The sequence below is a fragment of the Cnephaeus nilssonii genome, assembly GCF_951640355.1.
Source record: "Cnephaeus nilssonii genome assembly, chromosome: 1".
Classification (NCBI taxonomy): domain Eukaryota; kingdom Metazoa; phylum Chordata; class Mammalia; order Chiroptera; family Vespertilionidae; genus Cnephaeus; species Cnephaeus nilssonii.
The window spans coordinates 51,648,895-51,672,483 of NC_137072.1; the positions used below are offsets into that span (position 1 = coordinate 51,648,895).

The window sequence follows — 23,589 nt, forward strand, 5'->3', positions numbered from 1 at the left end:
GAGCCCCAGGCTTGGCTCAGCTCCAGGCTACAAAGTTTCAATTGTAGAAGGAAAATAAATTCCAGATACCAGGGCCTTCGCTTGGGTTGCCAGGGGGCGTGGCCAGCCTGCAAACCACCACAGGCCCCTCGCTCAGGCCGCCCCACACCCCAAGGGAACCCCCACCTGACCCGGGACACCCTTCAGGGCAAACCAGCTGGCCCCCACCCCTGTACCAGGCCTCTATCCTATCTAATAAAAGAGTAATCTGCATATTGATAATCACTGCAACACACAATATAGCTGCCCCCATGTGGTCAAAGATCCTGCCCCCATGTGGACACAAGATGGCCACCACAAGATGGCCAGCAGGAGAGGGCGGTTGGGAGGCACCTGGCCTGCAAGGGAGGAGTTGAGAGGGACCAAGCCTGCAAGGGAGGGCAGTTGGAGGTGATCATCCCTGCAGGAGAGGGCAGTTAGTAGTGACCAGGCCGTCAGAGGAGGGAAGTTGGGGGCAAACAGGCTGGCAGCAGAGTGGTTAGGGGGTGATCAGGCTGGCAGGCAGAAGCGGTTAGGGGCAATCAGGAAGGCAGGCAGGCAAGCAGTTGGGAGCCAGCAGTCCTGGATTGTGAGAGGAATGTCCGACTGCCCGTTTAGGGATCCGACTGCCCACCGGGATCGGGCCTAAACGGGCAGTCGGACATTCCTCGAGGGGTCCCCTATTGGAGAGGGTACAGGCTGGGCTGAGGGACAACCCCCCTCCGTGCACGAATTTCCCTGCACCGGGCCTCTAGTCTTTTTTTTGACTCCTGGGTCCGGGCGAGGCCGCGCGCCCTCTAGCCTTATATAATAAAGAGGTAATATGCAAATTGACCCTCACTCCCTCACACAAGATGGCGCCACCATGTGGTCAAAGATGGCTGCCATAAGATGGCTGGCAGGGGAGGGTAGTTGTGGGCCAACAGGCCAGCAGGGGAGGGCAGTTAGGGGTGACTGGGCCTGCAGGGGGGGCATTTGGGGGTGACCGGGCCAGCAGGGGAGGGCAGTTAGGGGTGACTGGGTCAGCAGGGGAGAGCAGTTAGGGGCGACCGGGCCGGCAGGGGAGGGCAGTTGGGGGCAATCGGGCTGGCAGGGGAGCAGTTAGGCGTCGATCAGGCTGGCAGGGAAGTGGTTAGGGGGTGATCAGGCTGGCAGGCAGGTGAGCAGTTGGGAGCCAGCAGTCCTGGATTGTGAGGGGGATGTCCCAGATTGGAGAGGGTGCAGGCTGGGCTGAGGGTCACCCACCCCCACCCCCAGTGCATGAATTTCGTGCATCGGGCATCTAGTCTGTGTGTGTGTGTGTGTGTGTGTGTGTGTGTGTGTGTGTGTGTATGTATATATATATATGTATATATGTGTGTATATATATAAATAAATAAAAGCCTAAGTGACTGTTACAACTGAACGAGCAGTTGACCAGTCGCTGTGATGCGCACTGACCACCAGGGGGCAGACGCTCAATGCAGGAGCTGCCCCCTGGTGGCCAGTGCGCTCCCACAGCCAACCTCCCGTGACTCCTCCCCCTAGCCGAGCCCCCCATTGGCCCCAATTGGTGGGGGGTGGCCGGCTAGGGGGAGGGGTCACGGGAGGTTGGCCTGCTGGCCCCCCTGATGACCCTGATTGGGGGGGGGCTGGCTGACCAACCTCTCAGGGTCTCTCCTCCTGGCCATCTGGCCCCCAGATAGGCTTTGATCGCCGGCCAGGCTGAGGGACCTCACCTGTGCACGGCCTCTAGTAGAATATAACCAGCAGAAGTCTGTGGACCACACTTTGAGCTACTGCTTCAAACCTTTATTATTGTCAGGAGAACAACTTATTTTTGCATACTTTAAATTAAGGCTTATGTGATGTTCTAACCTCTGGAAAAAGTTCTGAAAGTTCTTAGTAAATATATTTGTTTAGTGATGTAATAGAGGACACAAATTGGGTGTCCTGAGGGGAAGTTTAATTATTTCTGGAAGAGATAAGTGTTTGGGTTGAGGGTGGGAGAGAAATTGAATGTTCATAACCATAGAAAAACAACATACCATAGTTTTGGAATTTAAGCCGTGTGAATTTCAACATGGTGAGAAGAAGAATCTAAACTTTAGTCTGATGTTTTAAAAAACACACAAAAAGACCTATAGAAATTATTCTAGATTTGGGAGCTGTCTAGCTTTTATGCTATTAGGATTGTTCCACAAGGTTAATATGCCTGGTACAAGTGTTGATTTTTTGCAGAATGTAAAAAGCTACCTGAGATTCTTTGCAACTGATTTTTAAACTTGTCCTACCCTTGCTCAACATTTTTCTTCCTCTTTAGCTATCTTCTGTTGCTATGACAGCTACTGAACCCCAAGACAACTGAATTGTAATACTGTACAATTTTTATTTGAATCCCATAAACTCGCCAATCCAAAACCAGGTTTAACATTTTGCATTCAAACTGGTGGTCTTTTTCTTTGTCATCTGTATTTAACCACTTTGACTTGTCAATTATTGGCTTCTGTTGCTCACAAGATGGAAGGTACACTTTTAGCCTGACCTTTGAGGCCTTTTACAATCTCACTCTAGCCTGCCATTCTAGCTTTGTCTAATTTCAAGAACCCTTTCTTTCAGTCTTACTGATGCTTTACCATCTGGATAAACACACTGCACCAACTCATGACTTTACCCATCTGAAATTATACAATGGTGTTTCAAGTGCAGATTCTCTTTTGAGTCAAAAATGTATTTGGCCCAGCCGGTGTGGTTCAGTGGTTGAGTGTTGACCTATGAACCAGGAGGTCATGGTTCAATTCCTGTTCAGGGTACATGCCCAGGTTGTGGGCTAGATGGACGTGTGCAAGAGGCAGTAAGTCAATGATTCACCCTCATCATTGATGTTTCTTTTTCTCTCCCTTCCTCTCTGAAACTAATAAAAATATTAAAAAACAAAATAATGGGTTGTTGAAATAACTAGATCTAGTCATTACAAAATATGACCTAAAAGAAATTTTGTACTGAGAAATTATGCCCTTTTATATGGTTTTTAATATTAATATTTTCATAAGCAATTTCTGTCATGATTTCTAAATCTTATTAGATTTGGTGTGTGCCATGTGAAGGAGTATTTTCAGAGAGTACTTTAGTATTTTGCATCCTATCTTGGAAGCAATTGGCTATTAGAACGTTTTTCCTTTATTAAGAGGGTTTGAGAAATTTGTATAAATCTAAATGTTTGAACATGAGACTATTGAAAGTGTAGATAGTAATGTAAAAGGCTTATTAACGAGGAACATCAATACTAGCATTTTTAGGTTTCAGATGATGAAAAGATAATTGTCAATAGTTAAACATTTTTAGAGTGCTTTAGAGCATTCAATTTAAAATGTAGCATTCTCCTATATAATAAAAGCCTAATATGCAAATTGTCCCCTCCACTGGGAGTTTGACTACTCACTATGACGTGCAGAATATGGCAGGCGGGCTGACATGGCACTGGCAGAGGGAGGCAGTGGAGGTGCTGCCGGCCCCAATGGGCCCCGACAAGAGCTGGACCGTGGTGGGATGGTGGAGCAGGTGAGTGGCCGGTGCCAGGCCAAGGCGGGTGCGAGTAGGGCCCGATCGCCCTGCCGATGTGACCATCGTCCATTACAGGGAAAGGGCAAATAGCAATATTAAAATATTTCTTCTTATTATTTTCCTTGCAATGTTCATGAATCTGTGCACTGGGCCACTAGTGTTTATATATTAAAAGTGAAAATTGAAAGATTTTAATTTGGTATACTTAATTGATGCATACATCCACATATTAAAGATGAGTACCTATTTTTATTTTAGCAATAGGAAAAATTCAAAATTACATATTCTTTCTAAAAAACCCACTTTAAAAATTCTAGAAACTCATATTTTCCTCCCAAGTTTATTACTTGCTTTTAGTTCCTATGTGTCCATTGACTTTTGATATTATCTTAGTCTTCTTCCATCATTTTCCTAATGGTGAAAAGTTGAATAACAGAGTGACATTTTGGGCCCCATGAAACCTGGATTTATCATGCTGTAATTAATTCATTGTTTTTATGTGCCTCTGATGTAAAAAAAAAAAAAAAGATTTAAGTGAATGTTGTGACATTACAGCTTCTAATGAGGATTTTGAATTTATGATTAAATTTTTCCTTATCATTTGTCTTTTAATAAGAGACATTTCTTAACTTTAGCTTTTACTCCCACACCTAATGTTGCAAATCTGTAAATGTCCAACAGTTTGGCAGGACCATCATTATTTTAACCTCCACAAAACATTGTTAATAGTATTTTACATTTTCCACAAAACACTGTTAATAGTCTTTTACACTTTTACCCTTTCCAGTGTTTTCATTCTTTTGTACTTACATGCTCCCATCTGGAATTTTTTCCCTTTAGCATGATCCTAACCCCAAACCTTTGGGGTTCTCTTTCTTTGGACCTCCTTGTGTGTGGTGTGTGTCAGGATCTGTTGATGTGAACCTGTATTTCTTTGTTTTTGAAGGATACACTAGTGAATTCATGCACATTAAAAGGGCATTAATTAGAGGAAATATTTTAATATTGCTATTTGCCCTTTCTCTATAATAGAAGTGTCAGAGATGAAAGAAAATTAGTAAAATGTATATGAAAATCTTCCTCCTGTCAGAGTCTGGGGCGCACCATGAGACCCAGACCCGGCTGCCCCCCCCCGCCTCCTTGGGCAAGATCCAGACCTGGCTGGTCCCACCCTTGTCAAGCCCCACCGAGTGGGGGGGGCGCAGACTCAGGTCCGCCGGGGCAGGGGCTGCAGCCTGAGGTCCTCCAGCCTGGGCCCGGGCCAGGGGCACGCCTTGAGGTACCCTGTCAAGCCCCGCCAGATGGGGGACGTGGCCTGAGATCCCCTGTCAAGCCCAGTTGGGCGGGGGATGTGGCCTGAGGTCCCCCGTCAAGCCCTGCCGGGTGGGGGGGCCCAGCCAAATGTCCTCCAACCTGGCGCCAGGGCAGGGGGCGCAGCCTGAGGTCCCCCGTCAAGCCCCACTGGGAGCAGGGTGCAGCCTCAGGTCCCCTGTCAAGCCCCGCTGGGCAGGAGGCGTGGCCTGAGGTCCTCTGTCAAGCCCCAGGGCTTTAAAAGATAGCCTCAGGTCCTTGCTGATTGCTTATTAAGGCTCATTACCGGAACTCGGCCTCCGCTGTGGGTGCAGCCATCTTGTGTTACGGAAACCCCCACCTCTGCTGTGGGCGCCACCATCTTTGTGGCAGAGTGGCAGTCAATTTGCATATTCCATCTATTATATAGCGTATATTTTAAAAAATACATTTTCATTGATGATTTCAGAGAGGAAGGGAGAGGGAGAGAGAGATAGAAATATCAATGATGACAGAGACTCATTGATTGGCTCCCTCCTGCACGTACCCTACTGGGGATCTAGCCTGCAACCCGGGCATGTACCCTTGACTGGAATAGAACCTGGGACCCTTCAGTCTGCAGGCTGACGCTCTATCCACTGAGCTAAACCAGCTAGAGCTGAAGGATTTTTTTTTCTTTTTAAATTATTATTATTTCTTAAATTTCTTTGTTAAGGTGTTACATATGTGTCTTTTTCCCCCATTACCCCCCCCTTCCAATCCCTCCCACTCATGCCCTCACCCCCCTCTTCTCTGTGTCATTGGTTAGGTTTATATGCATGCATACAAGTCCTTTGGTTGATCTGAAGGATATTTTTTACTAGGCAACAAATTCTAGGTTGACAGTTTTTTTCTTAAAGCACTAAAATATCATTCAGTTACTTTAGGATTTCATAGTTTCTATTTGAGAAGTTAGCTATTATTCTTAATTGTTCCTGTGAAAGTAATGTGCATGTGTTCTTTTTTTCTCCCTCCTGACTACTTTTAATATTACTTCTTCATCTTTAGTTTTCAGTGGTTTGAGTTTGGTGTGCCCAGGTGAAGTTTTGTTTGTATTTATACAACTTCGAGTTCCCTTAGCTTTTTGAATCTGTGACGACTTTCTGATGAGATTTGGTAAATTCTGTATTGTTTCTGTCCCATTCTCTTGCCCCTTGTCCTTGAACATATTAACCATCCTCTAGCTGTTTCTTTCATCTTTTCTTTTTTTAAATAATGTTCTTACTGATTTTAGAGAGAGAGGAAGGGAGAGAGGTAGAGAGGGAGAGAAACATTGATGTGAGAGAGAAACATTGATTGGCTGCCTCCAGCACACATCCCAACTAGACATGCAAAACATTTTTTTAAAGTTTGTGTGGTTCAGTGGTTGAGCATCAACCCATGCACCAGAGGTCGAAGGTTTGATTCCCTCCCAGACAGCACATGCCAGGTCACGGGCTTGATCCCCTGTAGGAGGCTAGCATGAGGCAGCTGATTGATGTTTCTTCTCTCTCATCCATGTTTCTATCTCTCCCTCTCCTTTCCTTTCTAAACTCACTAAAAATGTATTTTAACAAAACAATAAAGTAACTAATGATCAAGACATTAAATTGTCAATAGAAAGACACTCAGGCATAATTCAGATAATGGAGTTGGCAGACAAAGACTTAATAACTATGATTACTGTGATAAAATAGAAGATGTGGAAAGGGGTTAAAAAAAGTGTTTTAAAAGGGACTTGAAACAAAATTTAAATGGAGCTTGTCTGGGTGGCTCAATTGGAGCAATGTCCTGTACACCAAAAAGGTTGCAGGTTCAATTCCTTATCGGGGCACATACTTAGGTTGCAAGTTCAATCCCCAGTTGGGGTGTGTAGGGGAGACAACCTCATATTGATGTTTCTCTCCCTCTCTAAAATCAAATAAACATATTGTCAGGTGGGGATTTAAAAAAGTCTACTCTTTAACAAAAAAATAGACATGGAACTGCTAACTATAATGTCTGAAATTAAGAGCTCATTGAATGAGTAACAACAGACTGAACTCAGCAGAATGTAGAATTGGTGAAGTCAAAGATAAGCCAAAAGAAAAGATTCAAACAAACAGAGAGAGGGAGGGGGAAAGAATAGATGATAAGAAACAGGTGGGCCCTGGCTGGTGTGGCTCAGTTGGTTGAGCAATGTCCCCTGTACTGAAGGGTCAAGGGTTTGATTTCTGGTCAGGACACATACCCAGGTTGTGGGTTTGGTCCCTGGTCAGTGCGTGTATGGGAGGCAACCAATCGATGTTTCTCTCTCTCCCTCCCTCTCTCTCTCTCCCTTTCTCTCTCTAGAATCAATGAAGGAGCATATCCTCAGGTGAGGATTAAAAAAAAGAATTTACTCGGTTAAGTTAATCAAATTCTTGGGTGTAGCACTGTGATCATTGGCATTACAATTGTGAGCAAAATGAAGACATAGTCCCAGCTATGAAGTGTCTTTAGGCTAGTTCCTGGGCAGGTCATTTTGTTAAGAAAAATGTATTTTGTAAAATATGTACTTATTGTCTATCTGCACAGATCTTTTAGATGACGCATCTCTGATTTACATAATCTTTTGTCACTGAACCTATATTGTTTTGCTACTTCAGTTTAAATCTGATACCAAACGCTTGTTGTGCTGTGCCCCCTTACTCCCCTTTTGTATCAGCTTCCAGTGACTTTCCTTGGCTCTCTGTTTTGTTGACACAAATTCATAGTAGGATGAAGTGTTACATGGAGCAATGTGGAGAACACCTGTTATCTCCAGGCTCCTTTCTTTTCTGATATTAGATGACAGTGTTAATTATGTCTAACATAGAAAATGATGTAAGTACAAGCCAATGTCCAGCTTTTTTCGCATAGGGCCAATTGGAAGTGACAGAAGTTGTGGAACTTTTAAGTTTCCATATCATAACAATATGACATGTGTAGTATTGCTTGATAATTTTTTGAAAAATTTTCTTTGCTATTGTAATATAGTTATATTCTCCACACTTTAGTTGTATTTTCCTTCCTCCCCACTTTCATTTACAGGAGTTTAATGTAATGTAATGTTATGTTAAGAAAGTTAGTTGATTTGTTGTATGGTCTCTTAACAGTCTTTCTGATAGTAAACAGTGTAAGTGGAAGATAATCATATATAGTATTATTGTTATTTTTTAATTTGAGAAACCGTTTTCTGTTAATGAAGATATGCTAGAATGGAGGGTTTTGAGCTTTTTCCTTAGAGGTTGGTCTGTGGTCTGTTTTATGAAGTGTTTCTGTAATATTTTCTTTAAAAGATAATATTGGCACTATTGGTTCAAGTTTATTTAGAGTACTGCTGTCTTAAATGTGTTAAGAAATTTTAAATACTGTTTTATTATTTTCCACTAGGAAACCACCCCTACTCCTAATCCCCCGCCTACAGAAGAAGAGAAAACAGAATCTAACCAGGAGGTTGCTAACCCAGAACACTATATTAAACATCCTTTACAGAACAGGTAAGCTTTCTGACACAGTTTTCTGACTTTGGCAGCAAGGTAAGTAAATGGTGAATAGGATAGGTTTGGAGGGAAAGGTTAGATGAGACACTAGTTTTAGATATGACAGGTTGAGGATTCCATTTTCACTTGGATGACCCATGTCTCATAAGCATTTTTAGTATGAGTCTTGAATTTAGAAAGCAGAGCTCATTGAGAGATTGGTTTGAAATTCATCAGTAATTGATGGTGGTAATTGAGACCACAATAGTAAATAAGTTATTTTGTAAGAAGTGAACTTGTCTTGGGACAGAGACTTTGCTTATCAGCACATGGTATTTTTTTTTGTGTGTGTGTGGAGAGTGTCATGAAGGGCATAGACATAGAAACTATAAATTATACAGATATAAAAATGTCTCAAAATGACCATTGGATTGAATGATAAAAAAAGCCCTTGCTGTCCTGGCTGGTGTGGCTCAGTTGGTTGGGCATCATCCTGTGCATCAGAAGATTGAAAGTTGGATTCCTGTTTTGTAGGCTGGATCCTCAGTAGGGGGCATGCAAGAGGCAGCGGATTGATGTTTCTTTCCCCCCTCTCCTTTCCTCTCTCTAAAATTCAGTACAAAAATCTTTAAATAAAAAAAGAGAACAAGTAGTCCTGGCTAACATAGGGGAAACTTTAATAGAGCATAGATGATGGTAAAGGTAGTAGTAGTTTGAAAAGTGAATAGAATATATAAAATGTATAGAGCAAGAATGGGTAATTTGAAGTTGGCTATGAAGGATAAAAATGAGAGCTAGGGTATTTGGAATCTGGAGGTGGTTGGTTTGTATTTAAGACAAGTTAGGAGAGATTAAGATGAATTAAAGTTTTCATAGTTACAGTGGAGTAGTTGAGTGGTAGTTCATTGTATGGTTTTCCCGTCACTGCCTCACCTCTTCCCAGTATGTTTGTGTTTTCACTTACTAGTAATTATCTTTCTGGTTTATACTAGTATACTGAAAATTAACATGAATTCACTTAGAGTTGTTGGTGGGAAGAAAATAGCAGCATATAAATGTTGTAAGAATCTGGAGGAAAGTAAATTGGAATTGACTTCTGAAGATACTTAAATATCTCAGTTTCTTTGATGTCCCCATCACCTTTTACTCTATCTTAAAGATCCCATAAGCCTGTCTCTCTAAAAATATATTTATGTGAGGGAGAGGGAGAGAGATACAAACATCAATGATGAGAGAGTATCATTGATTGGCTGCCTCCTACACACCCCACACTGGGGATCAAGCCTGAAACCTCGGGCATGTACTCTGACCTGGAATTGAACCCTGACTTCCTGGTTCATAGGTCAACGCTCAACCACTGAGCCATGCCAGCCAGGCTCATCCTTTTTATAAATATTTCAGAATTTATTTTGCTTTCTTAAAAAATAACCTCTAATAACTATAATGATTAAATCAGCAGTATATAAGTATATAAATGAGTTTTCTGCTTTTCTCAGATAACCTTTCCCTATTTTACTTTTTTCTACTCCCTGGAGTAGTCAGTGTTAAGTTTAGTTTGTATTCTTCTAAAACTTGCCAGTGTGCACACGTGTATACTTTTATAACCATACATTTTTTTGTTTGTGCAGATTTTGCATTATTATTTTAAACTACTGCCTTGTAAGTGAATATAAAATGGTGTATTTTATCAGGTTTACATTGATGAGTATATAGAAATCTTTTCTATTTACAAATAGTGCTGTAGTGTACACATTCTTATATATTTTTGTGTACTTGTATGAATATATTTTTAGGGTAAAATTTCAGATTTCCAAGGTTTTAAAGACTACCTTTTAACAACCTTTATAGATACTGTCAAATTATTCTCTTTTACTAGCTTAGACTTTTAACAGTTTGAGAGTTTGTTTTCTATATTCTTGCCAGCCATGAATTTATAATTATTGGCAGTCGGATTTGTCTTAATTTGATTTGAGAAAATAATGTCTTACTGTTTTAAATTTGCATTTCTTTCATTGAAGTTTCAAAATTCATATTGTATAGATCATTTGTGTTTTTAAATAGACTGTGGACAGTCTGTTTAGTTCTATTTCTTCTTACTATATTAAAAATATATCTGAGAAAATGTAAAATTATATGTATTTTTTGTTTATAAGTTCATATATAAACAAGTTTATATACACTGAGTGGCCAGATTATTATAATCTCTGAACACATAATTGGCCACTCAGTGTATATATCTCCCCCCACCCCCAAAAAGGAAAAGACACAAATTGACCCTACCTCTGCGATGCTCACCAGCCAATCTGGAGCGAGCATGCAAATGAACACAACAAAGATGGCGGGTTAATTTGCATATGCAGATGACAAGTGGCTGGGGGTGGGGCAGTGCCAAGCGGACTGGGTCCCTGGGACAGGCACCAGGCCCGCAGCCTCCTGGAACCATCACCGGCCCCAGGAGGCCGGGGCGGCACCGCCAAACAGCCTGGGAGCACAGTCTGTGGCCCAGCACAGGCCTGGAGTAAAACATTCACAGCAAGTCCTTTCAATATAATTGGGGCATTAGAGGCCCACAGAATGATTATTTCCTTTTCTATGAAATACATAACTCTGACACACTATTCACAATTAAATAAGTTCCATATATTTTGACATTTTATAGCCCTGGAAAATTACATATAATGATCAGCAAAGTGAGAAGTTGAAAAAGAATTTTTAGGCTTTTAAAGATGTAACTAATTTCTGTCTAGAAGACACACCAATTCAAAAAGTGATGATTTTATTGTCCTATAGGACATTAGCCAGATTGTATCTAATTTAGCAGTTTTACTTTAGGCTGCAGGCTCCTCCCTGGCTGGGGCTCAGGTTAGGGCTCATGCAGGAGGCAACCAATCAAAGTGTCCCTCTCACATTGATGTTTCTCTCTGTCTTTCCCTCTCTCTTCCATGCTCTCTAAAAATCAATGGAAAAATATCCTCAGGTGAGGATAAAAAAGAAAGAAAGAAAATAATGTCATATCCTATGAAAGAGACATCTTGAAAATGCCTAAAGAAAGTGGTCATTTTTTCGTGGTGAAGGGACCAGAGTCCATGTTGATGAAAACACCTTGGCGGCTGCAGTGACCAGCAGTGGCAGCAGCAGCGGGGTGATAGGGGCGGCACCTTCCCCTGATCAGCCAGATTGCCTCCTGCAGAGGGAGGCCTACTGATGGCTTAGGCCCGCAGGGAGTGGGGCCTAAGCCATCAGTAGGACTGTGAGAGGGGGCAGGGTGGGCTGAGGAACCCCACCCCCCCCCCCCAGTGCACAAATTTCGTGCACTGGGCCTCTAGTATATATATATTAGAGGCCTGGTGCATGAATTCGTGCACGGGTGGGGTCCGGCCAGCCTGGCCAGGGGGAGGGACATGGGCGGTTGGCCGGCCTGCCTGCTGGTCGAACTCCTGGTCCTGGTCGAGGGGACAATTTGCATATTACCCTTTTATTATATAGGATATACACTGAGTGGCCAGATTTTTATGTGTTCAGAGATCATAATCTGGCCACTCAGTGTATATTTCAGAGAGAGGAAGGGAGAAGGAGGGACAGTAACATCAATGAGAATCATTGATTGCCTGCCTCCTGCACACCCCCTACTGGGGATTGAGCCCATAACTTGAGCATGTGCCCTGACCAGGAATTGAACCATGACCTCCTGGTTCATGAGTCACCGGGGCAAGGTGTGTGTGTGTGTGTGTGTGTGTGTGTGTGTGTGTGTGTATAAGGGTATCATTTTCTTTATCCATCGATGGACATTAGGTTGTTTGCATATGTTCTCTATTGTAAATAATGCTGCAGTAAACATGGGGGTGCAGATATCTTTTTGAGTTAGTATTTTCTTTTTGGATAAATATCCAGAAATACAATTGCTGGACCATATGGTAGTTCTATTTTTAATTTTTTCTTTTCTTTTTTTAATGTATTTTTATTGATTTCAGAGAGGAAGGGAGAGGGAGAGAGAGATAGAAACATCAATGATGAGAGAAAATCATTGATAGGCTGCCTCCTGGCACGTCCCCACACTGGGGATTGATCCCGCAACCCGGGCATGTGCCCTGACTGGAATCGAACCCTGAACTCCTTGGTTCATAGGTCGACGCTCAACCACTGAGCCACGCTGGCCCGGCTGTTTTTAAATTATAAGGAAAGACTAAATTAATTTTAGAAATCCAGAGTACAGTACTTGAGCTTGTATGTGTGTTTAATATATATTCTGCCTTTGCTTTTTGGTGTTTTTGTTAGTGTGTTGGCAAATACAAACTATCAAGTAGATCATAACATGTATCTCTTTTATGTTTGAGATTATCAAGCATTAGTCAAAGAGTTGATGAAATATGTCCATTTGGAAACCCTGTCTTCAGACAACATTTTTATCAGTGAGAAAATAAAGTTTCTCTGAGTTACCTTTGGTATAGCAATTTGTTGTATATAATTCTAAAGATGAAGATGATAACATTTAAGTCTAACTTTGTTGTAACATGAGTTTATCTTCAAAGTATTAGAGTAAATCCTTTTAAGGAAAGTATAAACATATATAGAAGTTGATAGACATTATTGCAGAACATATCTGTGTTAGCATTACTCAATAAGTCCCTTATGTTGTTATTTTCCCATTTGTGTGTTTGAGTAAACAATCACATTTAATAACTTTTCCTTTTCCTAGCACTCCCTTTTCTTCCTCTTAGTTTATACTCTTGTTTCTTTGAAAACTCCACTTTCTGTTCCCTGCTTTCCTTTCAAGTTAAATGCTTCTGCTCTGTTTTTCTTAAATAACGATGCTTGATTATCGTACCACTTAGCATACTGTAATACTTTACTAAATTTCTGTGAATTAACCTCAGATGCGCCTCAGTGAGTCTCTGTATAGAATGTGGTATGTATTAGGCACAAAATACATAACCTTTTAAACGAAAAAAAAAAAAAAAAGAGAGAGAGAAAGCTACTCATTTGCCACTGTAATAATTACCCTTTAAATTTATTTATTAATAATTTTGTAAAATACACATAACATAAAACTTACCATCTTTTAAATGTACTGTTCAGTAGTGTTAAGTGCATCCACATTGTTGTACAACTAGTCTCAGGAACATTTTTTCATCTTGCAGAACTAAAACTTGACACTGTTAAACAACAATTCCCCCTTTTCTTTCCTTAGCCCCTGGCAACCTCCATTCTTTCGGTCTTAGAGTTTGACTACTCTAGGTACCTCATACAAATGGAATCATATAGTATTTGTGATTTTTTTTTACTATCTTATTTCATTTAACATAATGTCCTCATGATTCATCCATGTTGTAACAAGTGTCAGAATTTCTTTTCTTTTTAGGGCTGATTAATACTGCATTGTATGCTTTTACCACATTTTGTTTATTATTCATATAACAGTGGACACTTGTGATGCTTCCCTTTTTTGGCTATTGTGAATAATGCTGCAGTGAACAAAGAGGTAAAACTGCCATTTTTTTGACACTGACTTTTTATTTTTTAGATGGGCACTCTGGTTTTTTAAAAATGATAAAAGCAAAACTTGGCAAGCAAACCTTCGGCTGATCTCTGAGTTTGATACTGTTGAAGACTTTTGGGCGTAAGTAACCCATTCATTTTAGGATGTTTGTTGTTTTATTAGTATGTAATTTTAAGTCACATTTATAAAATGAAGGTTAAAGTGAAAAGTTAATAAATATTCATCTATACAACTACCTTTTTGTTTGTCTATCTCCTCACAACTGTTTGAATTGGTGATTATTCCTTATCAGTTTTAGAACGCTTCAATCTTGTCATCTTTTAGCCTTCCATGTTCTTTATTCCTTGTTTTGAGAGATCCTTTGCTTTACTACCCCTAGAACTTCTGACAGCTTGTTGGAATATGTCCCCTTTCTTGGATGCCTGGATACATTTGCCCCATACTTGGGTATTCCAGAGCTTTGTTATTAGATCTTTATTCCTGTAAATTATTTCAGTGTAACATCTGGGATTTCTTGTTATAAGAATTATGAGGCACTGGCCCGGTAGCTCAGTTGGTTAGAATGTCATCTCCATACGCCAAGGTTGCAAGTTTAATTCCTAGTCAGGGCACATACAAGAAGCAACCAATGAGTGCATAAATAAATGGAACAAGCCCTAGCCGATTTGGCTCAGTGGATAGAGCATCAGCCTGCAGGCCAAAGGGTCCCGCGTTGGATTCCGGTCAAGGGCACACCCCCCTTCAAAAAAAAAAGTGGAACAACAAATCTCCCCTCCCCTCCCCTCTTAAAAATCAATAAATAAAAAGAATTCTTAGATTTCAAAGGCTGAAGAGCTAAATACTCAGGATTTGTCAAAGAATGACAGTATCTATGAAGATTATTTATAAATGTGCTCACCTCCAAAAATAGTTGAACATTTTTATGAGATTTTGTTTTAGATTTAGCAAAAGTTAAGATTGGGGGTCATAAACCTGTGCATGACTTCAAAATAAAATACAGTGGAACCTAGTTTCTAGAATGTCTCCCATCTTGAACAATTTGCTTCTCAACCTGACAACTCTTTTATGCTGATACCTGTATAATCAGTCACACATCTCTCAGGTAACAAAGGAAAGAATGCACGAATCTGAATCGGTTTACCACTGTTAAAATCTCAGAATATTGTACTGTGAATATTTCTATGTGCTTTTTTTCCCCTTTTGTTGATGCTTATAATTGTTAAATTTTCATTTACATTTCATGTCCTTTTAAAAAGTGTTTATAGAGTAAACTACAACATACATGTATTATATATAAGAAAGGTTAAAACGGAATTATTTGAGGGTCTGGAACGATTAATTCAACGTACACTTTGTAATGGGAAAAAATGATTCGGTTTTTGAACAGCCTTCTGGAACAAATTAAGTTCGAGAAGCGAGGTTCCACTGTATAAAGTTGTAGTCGTTTTCAAGAAGGTTTGGAATATTGATTCTGTAAGAACTAAGTTGACTTAGTATGCCATGCTTGAGAAAATGTATAAGAAAATATTTGAGAACATGAAAATTAAAGATTGTTAAAAACATTTTTAAGAGCTGTAAATTACCTAGCATGTATCTAAAATATTCTAATTTTGTGTATCTAGTTTATTTTTGGTTCATATATATACTGAATAATTGCTACTCTTGTGTTTTAATGTAACCTCCTGAAAGTATTCTCCCCACACAATAGAATAGATTGTAGTCAGCAAATTCATCATGTATACTTTCTCCAGGGCAGAAACAATATTCTTTTGTATATTTTAGTGCTTTGCCCATCGTAGGCATTTAGTATGCATTTTAATCACTGAAAACGAAACATTGAATAATTAGAGAAAACTATAAATTGTCAGCCACTTTGAGTGCTCACTTTTTATTGAAAAAAAAAATTAAAAAAAATATTTTATTGATTTTTATACCGAGAGGAAGGGAGAGGGATGGAGAGTTAGAAACATCGATGAGGGAGAGACATATGTCTAGTTGTTTAGTTTAACTGGGATTATTCTGTTTTGCCCTTCATCAAAACATCGTGTTTTCCTTCTCTAATTGTTATTTATTTAAGAGTACTGCAGTCTATGGAGGAAGAGGAGCAAGAGTCTTGAACCATTTTTTCCACTGAATCAGATTTGCATTTATCTAGTTTGTTTGGCTTTTACCAGTGTATAATAACTGAACATATAAAGTGGCCCAACACTTTAGTTATGTGTAAGTGATGTCATTGCATAGTAGACTTTAAAAAAAAAAAAAGCTCACTCCCTGATCAGAGGATATGCTTTTTATTGATGAGAGGGATAGTGAGAGAGTGAGAAAATGGGAGGGAGAAAGAGAGGGAAAATAAAACATTGATTGGTTGCCTCCTGTACCTGATCCCAATTGAGGATCAAACCTGCAACCTGGGTAAGTTCCCTTACTGGGAATTAAACCCAGCACCTTTCATTTCATGGGATGATGCTCTAACCAACTGAGCCATACCGGCCAAGGCTGCAGAGTAGATTTTTAAACCATAATTTAGAGATATGAAGGAGTCCTTCAGCTTTCTATAAATATCTAAATCACTTCTTAATTTGTCTTTTTTTTTCTAGCAAATTGAGTGGTAAACAACCATTGAATTCTTTTGGATTTGTCTAGTCGGTCTGTAGTGTTAGGAGTCTTTTAAATGTGCCATTACAAATTCTCATAAGTTTGTTACTATGGGACCTTAGGGCGCCATGAAGAAGAAAAGAGACCTTTTCTACTTTAAGTGCCATTAGAAGGTCACTTCCACATTATCCATTAATTTTATAAAAATGGTGGTGGCTAATTTTATAGTAAACTGTTAATTTTGTTATCTAGTAAAAGCTATCAGTGATAATGTAGATCGGGAAGATTGATCATTAGGCTCAACAACTCAAGAAACCTTATTACTTGGTCTTACATTGTTTCACCCAAATTGGGTTTGCATGTTATCCTTTGGAATGTGATCCAAAGGATGCCAGACTTCCTCAAAACTGTTTAAAATACTCCTAGACTGGGTTAAAATACACAAGAGCATCTGACTATGGGTCGGTTATATCATCCATGGTCTATCATGATTTCCACATTTTACTCTGTTTCCAATTTTATAACAGTTTTCCTCTTTAGCCTTCTACCTTCAGACTAGTGGATATCTAAGTCATCCCAAATGTTACTCTCTTTCATTGATATTTGGGGAATAGTTTAGAAATATAGATCCCAGGTTTCTCACCCATCATTAAGAGGTTAAAATCCCAAGGAATAGGGCCTGGAACTGGTGTCTTGTTTGTTTGTGTTTTAACCCTTTGCACTCGCTTTTTTCTCGATTCCTTTATTCTAATGCTAACCGTGTCGAATCACACTCGACATCCGAGTGCAAATTAAAGCTCTCCAAGTGATTATGTGCTGACTGACTAGTAACAGTCTGTGGTGCTTGGGAGCCATTGGTCCATCCTACTCTTGGATTCCTTCAAGAATGATAATGGTGGCTTATTTCAGTCATACAATGCTGATGGTCAAGAAGTTCATCTTGCTTTCTCTTGATTTGTATATTTAAAATTGCTCATTAGCCTCAAATTTTTTCATTTACTTAAAGGCACCTCATTCCTCTATTCTCAGTTTGCTATATATACACATACGTATGCATCAAAATGTATTGTCAGAATAAAATTAAAAATATTTTCTTAAATAATCATATATTGAGTCTTGAACTGACAATTATTAATATCTGTTTGGTCCTTTTCAGAAATTGAATCTATAGAAAAACAAGTGAACACAAACTTTTGACTTTTTTTTTAATCATATTTTGTAAATGTTACATAAGCATCTACGCTCTACATTACTATTCTATGTTTATAACTGTCCTTTTCTTTTACCTAGTCTGTACAACCATATCCAGTTATCTAGTAATTTAATGCCTGGCTGTGACTACTCACTCTTTAAGGTATGATGCTTCATTGATGATTTCATTTATATGTATATTACAAGACTGGACCATTCATTAAGAAATCTTGCCACAAACTTAGGGATAGGAAATGCTAGGAGAAAAATTAAATAGCTTTACTAGGCTTAGCATAAATATATTGTGCCCTATTTTAATATAAATAATTGAAATTAAGTGAAACTCTTACTTTGTGGGCACATACTGTGATTGATTTCAAAGAGACCTTTGATCATCCAATCCAATCTTTTTATATATTGAGTAGATTGAGGTCCAGAGTTTGTCAGGAATTCTTTTTTTTTTCAATTATAGTTTACATTCAATATTATTTAGTATTAATTTCAGGTCTACCCACCTGGCATTGTACATAGTTATTACAATATTATTGACTAGATTTCCTATGGTGTACTTTAAATCCCTGTGTGTCAGGAATTCTTAACATGGGGTGTGTGGGTCCTGATACATTTACAAATGGATTTTGTCAGATGGTAGGAGATGGGGCATTCATTAATTCTCTGATATTGCATAAGCTGTGCATAAATTTTGCACATATCTTCTAGATATAGAAGTGTATGTACCTTTGAGAAAGTACAATACTCAGAATGTTTAAAACCCTCCATGTTAAATGAAACCCAAGATTTAATAGCTAATAAGTCCCTAAGTCAAGATTCTTAATTCTGCAATCCCATGCCTCTGGCATTAAGTCCTGTATGCTTTTATTCCACTACATCATTCATGGGGAATCAAGTGAAATGTTGACAGGATATTGCTTGCTGTTTCTAGAAATGATCTCTTAAAGTATCAATATTGTCTAATATTGTTGTCTTCTAACATTGTAGGATGGTATTAAACCTATGTGGGAAGATGAGAAAAACAAACGAGGAGGACGATGGCTAATTACGTTGAACAAACAGCAGAGACGAAGTGACCTCGATCGCTTTTGGCTAGAGACAGTAAGATTTTAAAATTATAAAACAGTTTGGAATACTAAATCTAATTTACATTAGTTACTTAATCAAAGAGAATATAAGAATGCCCACTCTAGAAAATCTAAGCCAGCAATTAATTTTGTTCTATCATGTGAGTTTGTATGTTTTACATACTAGTACAGTGAAACCCTCTACCACATTACAAATCAGATACAAAGTGATTGGCAATTGATCTGACCTTCCTCAAAAACTCATTCTGATCATTACATCAACTTCAAAATCATAGGACCTCACATTTTGTATAATGTAAGTCTTTATAACCCTCTCAGAGTATTATTTTGTATACTAAACTTTGTAGATCAACGAAGCAAACAATAAGGTTGTAGTTTCATCATTCAGTTTGTTTGTTGTGATATAACCTGTGACTGTTGGCTTCATTCATATTCATATATACATATATGGCCTATATAATAAAAGGTTAATATGCAAATTGACTGAAGGGCCCAACACAGGAGCTGCCCCCTGATGGTTAGTGCACTCCCACAGGGGGAGCGCCGCTCAGCCAGAAGCTGGGCTTACTGCTGGCAAGTGCAGCGGTGATGGCGGGAGCCTCCCCCACCTCCGCGCAGCTCTAAGGACTGATGGCTTAGGCCTGAGGCCCCAGTTGCCGCCACCCTCTGCAGGGCAATCGATGGTGGGGGGGAGCGGCTCGGCGATCGATTGCCCCGCAGAGGGTGGCGGCAGCTGGGGCTGCGAGGGCTGAGCCCCTTTCATGAATTTCGTGGGTCAGACCTCTAGTATATATATGAAATACTAGAGGCCTGGTGCAAAAATTTATGCACTCAGAGGGGTCCCTCAGCCCAGCCTGTGCCCTCTTGCAGTCCAGGAACCCTCAGGGGATGTCCAACGGCAGAGAGGCTTCTGGCTAAGCGGTGCTCCCCTGTGGGAGTGCACTGACCACCAGGGGACAGCTCCTGCATTGAGCGTCTTCCCCCTGGTGGTCAGTGCGTGTCATAACCACTGGTCATTTTGCCGTTTGGTTGATTTGCATATTAGCCTTTTATTATATAGGATGAGATAATAGGCATTTTCTATAGTGAGAGGTTCTAAACCCCACGTTTTTAGGAGAAGGAATCATAGTCTTTCTTGTATCTCTAGCACTTGGCACATTGTCTGGTTTATAGTTAGCACTTAAGTGAAGCAATCTATAATAATAAAAGCATAATATGCTAATTAGGTCGGACAGCTGATGACCTTCCAGATGAAGCTGGGACGGCAGGGGCGAGGCAGAGGCGGTTAGGGGCAATCAAGTAGGCAGGCAGGCGAGTCGTTAGGAGCCAGCGGTCCCGGATTGCGAGAGGGTGCAGGCTGGACTGAGGGACAATGCCCCCCCCCCCGCCCCCGCACAAATTTTGTGCACTGGGCCTCGAGTTAATACATATTTGAGTGACTGATTTTTTTCTTTTGTTGTTAATCCTCAACTGAGGATTTCTTTTTTCATTGGTTTTTAGAGAGAGAGTGGAGGAGAGGGGTAGAGACATAAAGAAACATTGATGTGAAAGAGACACATTGATTGGTTGCCTCCGCATGCGCCCCAACCAGGGCCAGGATGGGGATGGAGCCTGCAACTGAGGTATGGGGTCCTCCATACCCCCTTTCAGTTCATGGGCCCATCCTCTGACCAGTTAGCCAAACCAGTGAGGGAATTTTTTCTTTTGTTTTATTTGTCTGTTGTTTTTTTTTTTAAAGAAGGGACTTAATTTTGCTTTTGGGAGAGATTAACAGTAAATACCATTTTAAATTTCAACATTGAAAAGTTGTTTTAGCCGAAACTGGTTTGGCTCAGTGGAAAGAGCGTCAGCCTGCAGACTGAAGGGTCGGTCCCAGGTTCAATTCCGGTCAAGGGCATGTACCTTGGTTGCGGGCACATCCCCGGTAGGGGGTGTGCAGGAGGCAGCTGGTCGATGTTTCTCTCTCATCGATGTTTCTAGCTCTCTGTCCCTCTCCCTTCCTCTCTGTAAAAAATCAATAACATATATTTAAAGAAAAAAAAAAAAGAAAAGTTGTTTTAGTTTTGCAAGATGACAAAAGTTCTAGAAATAGATGGTGGTAATGGTTGCACCTGTTGTGAATATACTTAATGTCACTGAACTGTACACTTCAAAATGGCTGAAATGGTAAATTTTTTACGTTATGTGTATTTACTACAATTAAACATTAGAAAGTGTTCATGAAAAACAATAAGCAGCAGCACAGTAAATTAATATTAATAAAATAACTCAACTTTTATAGGGGTCCTGATATCATTTGCCCAATTTGCTGAGAAAAATTTTTTTCATTTTTATTTTTTTGATATACTTTTATTGATTTCAGAGAGGATGGAAGAGGGAGAGAGAGATAGAAACACCAATGATGAGAGAGAATCATTGATCGGCTGCCTCCCGCTCACCCCCTACTGGGGATCAAGTCTGCGACCCAGGCATGTGCCCTTGACTGGAATTGAAACCGGGACCCTCCAGTCCGCAGACCAACACTCTATCCACTGAGCAAAACCAGCTAGTGCTGCTGAGAAATTTAAAATGTTCTTGATATTAACCAAGGAAACAAAGGAGCAAATGAAAACATTAAAACATAAATGTAATGTAGACATTCAAAAAGTCAACTCGATTTAAACCTATTTTTTTTTGTATATATACAAATAATGAGACATTTGCAGTAGAATAAGCTGTTTTTAATCAATTGGATGTAATTGGGATTGGCTTTTGTTTTTAAGCTGCTGTGCCTTATTGGAGAATCTTTTGATGACTACAGTGATGATGTATGTGGAGCCGTTGTTAATGTTAGAGCTAAGGGTGATAAGATAGCAATATGGACTACTGAATGTGAAAACAGAGATGCTGTTACACATATAGGGTAAGTTTTGCTCTTTGTGTATTTTTTAAAAAATATTAAGATAATCAAAAGCAGGGTAATTTTATTTGTAGCTTTAGAAATTCTTGTATTTGTAGATCATTATTTTCCTTGCATTGTTTTCATGAAAACTTTTGTCTACTTTGGCATGTAGCATATTAATTTATCAATGAGAATATAAGTTTTTCTACTTTAAAATTGTACTACTAAGTGTATAATCCTCATAATAATGCAGTGAGAATTGGTGAATATTATACGTATATTTTGTGCTTGTGTGTACATTGTACATAGAGTTTTTATTGAAATTTAAGTGACACTATTTTGGTTTTGCCCATATTTAAAACCCACAATTCTAAGCTTTAATCTTTTTTTGGTGAAAAGCACCTAATATTATTCTTTGTAAAAATTGCCTGTCTTTGTTTTTTTCTTTCAAACATCAGTCAGTTAACTAGGATTTTCTTCTTACTACATTTAAATTAGTAAGATTTGATTTTAAACTTTGTGTTAAAATTAAGTATTGGGCCAAAATCGGTTTGGCTCAGTGGATAGAGCGTCGGCCTGCAGACTGAAAGGGCTCAGGTTCGATTCCGGTCAAGGGCATGTACCTTGGTTGAGGGCACATCCCCAGTAGGGGGTGTGCAAGAGGCAGCTGGTCGATGTTTCTCTATCATCGATGTTTCTAACTCTATCCCTCTCTCTTCCTCTCTGTAATAAAATCAATAAAATAAAATAATATCTATCAAATTGAAGTCTGTCCACTTTCAAATTAAAATAAAATCATTTAAAAAAATTTAGGTATTGGCCATAGGTCATAAAATGTTTGGTTTGCCTTTTGTGATTTTTCAAACATTAATTCTCTGAATCCTTCTGAATTAAAAGGTATGAGCATGCTCCAGGTTTTGTTCTATAGGTTTCTGTAAGAGAAAGGAGATGATTGTTGATTTGTCATATTTCTCATTTTCCTGTCAGCATCAAAACTTAATTGTGGGAGTTTTATATATCTTTGAAAACAAGTTAAATTAAATGTGATTTTCTTTCCTCAGAAAATTTTGTATTTGTGTCAGAGTTTTGAAATGTTTATAATTTGACTTCTCCATGGATAGAATTTTTCTTCTTGTTTTTTTTTTTTTTTTTAATTTATTTTTTTAGCCTGTCCAAGTTGTGTGGCTCAGTGCTCTTGTTTTCTGGCATTTTTAATGATTTAGTATAATTGAAAGGGTTATATTGTGTCATAATGTAAATTTGATGATAATGGTTATGATTTTAGTTATCATAAAATTGTTATCAGATACCTTCATCAAGGGGAGGTATTGAAATCTTCTGGAGGGTGGAGTACAAAATAAAACTGTCTTAGTGTCATATTGGAGTATTTAATTTTGGTGCTTATTTTTGAAATTTTGATTTTTTCCCCCTCAGATTAAAGATCCATTTTCCTTGTCACCTTTATCTCTCATACTTATCCTTTTAGTTTATCCTTTTAGTTGTAGCCACAGCCTTATTTTTGTTCCTCAGCCTTCAAAATGTACTTCATTCTCTTGGCATTATACTTTTGACCTCATAACTTTTAAAGGGGAAATTTCTGTAATTTCACAGGTGAGATTAGCGCCTAATATAGTAACACAGCCCCTATACTTAACCCTCTTTGGCACTTAACACAGTTTGTTCTTAAAATAGTGGCACGTCTTTTTGAGAGTTAAGTTGTAGAGTTAGTATATAAGGCAGAAATCATGGGTGTTCTAGATTGTCCAGAAGATAACATAAATTGCCTTCAATTTTTGTCTGTGCAATCATGTAGTAGGTATAGTAAATGTAATTGTGCAGTAATATATAGTATTTACTAGGGTTTATATGTAAAATTGTAGCACTTTAGACCAGAGAATGTAAAAACATGTTCACGTAATTTTATTTTTTATTTTAATTACACTGTGTTAGCTCCATCATGTCTATTTGTGATTA

At 39.2% G+C, this 23,589-nt stretch overlaps 1 protein-coding gene across 1 annotated transcript in view; it reads left to right on the plus strand.

Moving 5' to 3' along the window:
* Nucleotides 1–23,589, plus strand: part of EIF4E (eukaryotic translation initiation factor 4E) — a 50,218-nt gene that overhangs the window by 21,504 nt on the left and 5,125 nt on the right. The window contains exons 2-6 of the mRNA XM_079778576.1: nucleotides 8,263–8,369; nucleotides 13,873–13,968; nucleotides 17,734–17,797; nucleotides 18,634–18,747; nucleotides 21,497–21,636. Of these exons, the coding sequence (XP_079634702.1) occupies nucleotides 8,263–8,369; nucleotides 13,873–13,968; nucleotides 17,734–17,797; nucleotides 18,634–18,747; nucleotides 21,497–21,636 (521 nt within the window). The remainder of the gene's footprint in view (nucleotides 1–8,262; nucleotides 8,370–13,872; nucleotides 13,969–17,733; nucleotides 17,798–18,633; nucleotides 18,748–21,496; nucleotides 21,637–23,589) is intronic.